Genomic DNA, 6,000 nt, shown 5'->3' with positions numbered 1-6,000 from the left:
TTTATATCACCTATATGAGTGAAGTCATATGGTTCTTGACTTTTTCTGTCTGACTTAGTTTGCTGAGCATGATAATCTCAAGATCCATCCATGTTGTCACAAACGGCAGTATCACATCTTTTCTTACGGCAGAATAGTATTCCATTGTGTATATACACCACATCTTCTTTATCCAATCATCTACCAAAGGATACTTTGGTTGTTTCCATGTCTTGGCCACCATACATAAAACTACAATAAACATTAGGGTACATAAATCTCTATGGATAAATGTTTTCAGATTTTTTTGATAGATACCCAGGAAAGGAATTGCTGGGTCATACGGTAATTCTATTCTTAATTTTCTGAGGAAACTCTGTACCATTTTCCATAGTGACTGTACCAATTTACATTCCCACCAACACTGTATGAGTGTTCCTTTCTCTCCACAGTCTCTCCAGCATGAAAAGATACATGAGGTAAAACTGGCCATCTTAACCATTTTTAAGTGTTCAGGTCATAGTGTTACGCACGTTCAGTGATGTGTAAGCGATCTTTGGAGCTCTTTTCATCTTGCAAAACTGAAGCTCTCTGCCCATTAAACAGCCCCATCCCACGTCTTGTAGTTCTGGCAGTATACAACTGTTTCTAGTTTGAAATTTCTTTTAGTTATCCACAGCACCAATGCGACCTTGCAAGTGATCTATGACATCTTCCCTATCTTGCACCCACACTGCAGCCATGAGGGTCATTCTGAGTGTGAAAGCTCCTGAGTGATGACCACAAAGTGTATGTGCTATAACCTATGGGTTTTCTGACATTTTAACACTAGATACAAGATGTTTGACACCTCCTTAAATCTTGTGAGTTCTTTTTTTCATTTTATAGAGCTAATGAGGTCCACCATCTCTAACAACAAAGATAGTGACTACACGGATGTTTGCTGTATTGTTACTTTACTACAGCAAATGTCTTGTAAGGAAACACATTGCCCCAAAACATTAAATAAATTGTAGTTTCAGCATCAAAGATTGCCTCCACTGCTACAACCCTGCTATTAGAAAGGTAAAATAGTGTGGAAATATGTTCTTTCTATATTGTTGAGTGGAAAAATTTGGTTTCTAAATGTATAGTTTAATCTCATTTTTATTTTAAATAAAAACATGGATGTTTGAATCTATGCATATATGTGCATGTATTTTGTATTATATACACATGCACATATATGTATACACACACATATAGGTAGCATGAAGAGAGACCGAGACGGAGAGAGAGAGAACTGTATCTATCTTCGTCACTCGCAGCTTAATTTCAGTACAGGGGAAAGACATGGGAAACTGAAAACTGAAAGAGTCCATAATATATTAACTATGATTGTCTTTGGGAGATGAGAGTGTGGGTAATATTTGCTATTTGCATTTTCTAATTATTTGATAATGATATAATTACATTACCTTTGTAATTGTGTAGTGTTTTAAGTAAATGCATTTGATATACAAACTTTTGGTCATTTTTCTAATAAAAGGTATATCAACGTAATTCTTTCACATTTAACCCACAAATAGAACTCATACCACATTTCCTAACATTGTAAAATTAAATTTTGGTAGAGTCACAAAATTAAATCACCAAGTAAGATAAATCTTGAACGGTTCACTTTAATTAAGCATTACATGAAAATGTGCTACTAAAAAGCAGACAATTAGTACACCTCAAATAATTCTTAAAACAACATCCTAAATTCAACACCAAGAATTTAGTTCACCCAAGTTAACATTATACAATCACATGTAACATATATGCTCCAAAATAATCAAATCACATGAAATTTTAAAGTAAGAAGTCAGAGAAGTCTCCAGTTAAGCATTTGTACAGCATTTATAGTTCTGTCAGCTAATGTACCTAGGAAGCAGGAAAATTGATATCTCTGCTTTGGAATGGAACCATATGGTTTTAAATATTTTTCAATACAGCCCTATTGAAACCAGAGCCAAGATTAAATTAGGATAATAATTTCCTGTACTAGTTTACACTTGGGAACTATCTTGACTAACATGCAATTTCCCCCATTTTGTGCAACTCCTTTTCTCTACTGTATTTTGACTCAGGACTTAAGAAACTTGAATATTTCCCCACATTTTAAGCGGTAGTGTAGGTGCCCAAACAGTTTGGATCTGGTGGGTAGTTATGGAGAAGGCAGTGGAAGAATAAGAAACATCTGAGACAATAAGTCAACTAAGTTAAGTTAATAACGACCATGGTTACAAAAGTTAGTGTGAAAATTTTAGCAGACTATCAAAATTGTAGAATGGTGGGCAGGGTATAACTGGGAAACCTGACATCTGAGTTCTAACTCTAGATTTCTTACAGTTAGTTGTGTGAGCTTGGGCAAGTCGTTGGGAATCAGTTTCTTCAACTTAGACAAAGAGTTTGGGTGAGATTTATTAAATTATTAAATTCCCTTTTAGATGAATAGTTATATCACTCTAAGGTACATACAACTGTGGACACCTTACTACTATCAGCTACTGCTTTGGCAACTGTGAAAAATATCAATTTCAATACTATTTAAAACAACAAATGCAGTACTAATATTTTCAGAATGTGATGCAAAACAAACCCTTGGAACGTTGTTATCCCTGAACAGTTTTCTTTCGTTAAGAAAACATTAATCTCCTTCTAGTCTAAAATGCCATATTGTTTATTTATTAACACTATATTCTTGATTACAGAAATTAAAGTCTGCATAAAAATTTATTTTTTTAGTATTAATATTTAAATTTCTAGGGAAATTGTTTTCAACGTTTTAAAATAGTCATTAAATTCCTATTTACTTGGAAGTGTAAGCATCCTTCAAGTGATGATATAATTTACAAAACTAGAAGTTTAACTGGCAATCTATAAGCTTTTAGTGTCCTTAATTTGAATTAAAAGTCCCTCATACTATAAATTAATGAAAATTTAATGAACAAATATCTATATTGATATTTGATAGTTTTAAAGGAATATGGGAAAACCATACCCTTTTAATAAATAAATATATTCAAGAGATTACCAAGCTCGATCCTTCCTCTTGGATCTCAGAAAGTAAATAGTACTGTATTTTCTCCCAGCTTCCAAAAGTCAGCTTTATTTCTGCTACAAGGGAAGAGGTGATTTCATTCAATTAGATAATTGAATCAGCACAGGTTGCTGTAAATAGGAAATATTATATTTTTTATTACAGTAAGACAAAAATTTCCATCTGAAGGAAATGACTTGTTGGGTCTTTGCAAACACCTCAATTCATCTTATCTCACAAGCAACGCTAAGAAAATAGTATTTAGATTTCTTTTTAGGCGGTCCCTAATACAGGTCACCTCCTCATTCTCTTTTGAGTGCTACAGCCCAGACTGGCCAGGATTGCAGAGATTTCTTCCCGTATGATAACAACGAGTAACATCAAATAACCATTATCTACCCCACCTATGTTAACCTTTTTCTCACATGTATGAAGTGGGGAAATGAAGCGTTTATGGTAGTAAATAAATAAAACCAGTGCATATTTACTAAGTCCTCATTATGTGCCATGTGCTTTCCATTTAATTTCATTCAGTTTTCACAACTAGGTGATAATAGTAACCCACTAAATACTATATTGTAGAAGGAAATGATCAAGAAGTTTCAGTAAATATTTAATGTGAAATCTATGACACACACATTTATGAACTCACAGTCCTAGAAGTAGCTGTACTTTTTTCTATATATATTTTTTCACTTCCCCGGAATTTGCAAATGTGTTTCAGCTCCAAAAAGCTAACTTCATACAATAAGTACTTAACAATCTATTTTGGTAGGCAGTGTGTTTGGTACTATGGGGGACCAGGGATGAAAAAGAGGGGCCCTAAATCCCAGGCTGATCATACACGTTGCTGGTAATAATGTCAAGTTCATGAAGCATTCTCCTAGTTCAGGCAGCATACAAAGGCTTCTAGTTTTATGTATGAAATTTCTCTTATTTATCCACAGCACTGGTGTGACCTTACACAACTGATCCGTGACATCCTTCCTATCTTGCACTCACACCGCAGCAAGAAGGTTCATTCTCAGAGTGTAAACCTCCTGAGTGAATACCACAAAGCCTATGTTCTATAACCGGATGGTTTTCTAATATTCTAATACTAGATACAAAACATGTGACCTACCTCCTTAGATATTATGAATTCTCTTTTCATTCTGTAGATCTAATGAGGTCCACCATCGCTACTAGCAGCTATTTCTTAAGGGAAAGACAATCTCTGGATAACAATACATGATTGTAGGATCTGAGAGGTAAAATGTGTTCATAAGACTGATATAATTCAGAGGTCTTGACAGAACTTAACAATTCTCTGAGGCTACATGAGAGCATGAAACGAGCATGTGGATTCTGGAGGGAGACTGGTTTCATCAGTTCTGTTTAATCCCAACTCAGTCACATGCTAGATGTGTGGCAAGTTATTTAATTTCTCTGAGTTGCAGTATTTTTGTCTACCAAATGGGGTTAATAACACCTACCCTGAATAGTGGTTGTAAAGATGAGAAAACATTTGTACAGATCCAGCAGAGAGGATACATAACAGGTGGTTAATAAATAGTTATTGTTTATTCTTATCCATCATTGCATTGCATCATTGGCTAAAGTAGCAGTTGGTCTGTGATAAACTAGCTGACCAGTTCAAGTATGAGTGCAATTAATACAGGTATATGCATAGATCTAAATAAAGACTCTGGACATTTTATACAAATTACCTTCCCATATAGCTGTCTTCAAAATAAAAGCTATAAAACTCTAGATTAGTTAAGAGGACAGAAATTGCATTTATGGCTTTAGTCTGGAAAACAATAATAGTGATAATAACTTTGAACTCTTGTGGAATTTCTGTAACTAATGTATGAGTACCTCACTACCACGAAATAGATTTCTTTTGGTATCACCAAAATAATAAAGTGAAATAGAACTTAGACGAATTTCAGAGATCTTCTCATGTAAAGTGCCTATGATTGTCATGTAAGCCTGGGACACACAAAGTACACTCATATTAAAACAGAAGGCAAAATTCTTAGATAAAATGCCTTAATGATTAGAGTTCTACTGAACTACTGCCTTAGTTGACCAAATTCTAGCTTGCACAGTGTAAATGCAATTGCTTTGAGCTAAATATCAATTTTATGAGAAATAGTACACATATACTCCCCAGAGATCATTCATTTAAAAACCTGAATCTAGATGCACAATCATTTACAAATTCAATTATTTCAATAATTATTGTACCTAGATGGTTTCCTTTTTATTTTGGGGAATAAACCTTCTTAAATAACATTCACAGCTTAGTGAAAGTGACCATAGATCATGTGACTGCAAGAATTATCAGGAAATGATACAAGGTTATGCATTTTAAAGGTAAGAGCAATCTATTAGCTTTTCATCTGAGGCAGTTTATCTACATGCTTCAAAAAATGCTTTCACTGATTAAGCTCCAAAGCATCTTTTTCATTATCAGCAGAAGTGGCTGGCATTTAATTAAAATAGACTCTTTTAACTGTAAATAATTGAATAAATAGTTTTAAACCTATGGCTAACATTGTTGAATTAATAAAAAAAATAATGTAAGAATTGGAACTATTAAAACACTTTTGAGAACACAGTTCTGCTTGGAGGGCTCCATGGAGGAAGTGCCTCATTTTCAATAAAGGAATGACGTTTCTTTTGTTTTCGTTCAATTCTTTCCTGTCTTTCTTTCTTTTCCTAAAGAGAAAATAGAAAACAATAAATTTATATGTGTATATAAACAGAGGAACAAAATAATCCAATAAGACATTTAAATGTCATTTCCTAGTTTAATTGGTTATAAAAGAATAGCACCTAGGGAATATTGCTAATTTATAAGTATACTACGAATAGGTATTAATGCACCACTTAAGTTTTTAATATTAAAAATAGTATTTAAAAAGAATTATGTAAAACAGGAAAAAAATACCTATAATTCCATAACTGAA

At 33.5% G+C, this 6,000-nt stretch overlaps 1 protein-coding gene across 2 annotated transcripts in view; it reads right to left on the bottom strand.

The window, feature by feature from the left end:
* Positions 1 to 1,620: 1,620 nt before the first annotated feature.
* The window catches only part of MAP9 (microtubule associated protein 9), a 28,579-nt gene continuing 24,199 nt past the window's right edge, over positions 1,621 to 6,000 (bottom strand). For both annotated transcript variants that reach the window (XM_019733253.3, XM_074338412.2), the window contains exon 14: positions 1,621 to 5,749. In XM_019733253.3, coding sequence (XP_019588812.3) covers positions 5,627 to 5,749 — 123 coding nt within the window. In that variant the 3' untranslated portion in view covers positions 1,621 to 5,626. The remainder of the gene's footprint in view (positions 5,750 to 6,000) is intronic.

Source organism: Rhinolophus sinicus, chromosome 15 (genome assembly GCF_057876585.1).
Source record: "Rhinolophus sinicus isolate RSI-liver-muscle chromosome 15, RSI-T2T, whole genome shotgun sequence".
Taxonomy (NCBI): domain Eukaryota; kingdom Metazoa; phylum Chordata; class Mammalia; order Chiroptera; family Rhinolophidae; genus Rhinolophus; species Rhinolophus sinicus.
The sequence above is the reverse complement of the archived record's forward strand: the minus strand, read 5'-3'. Positions and strand labels throughout refer to the sequence as shown.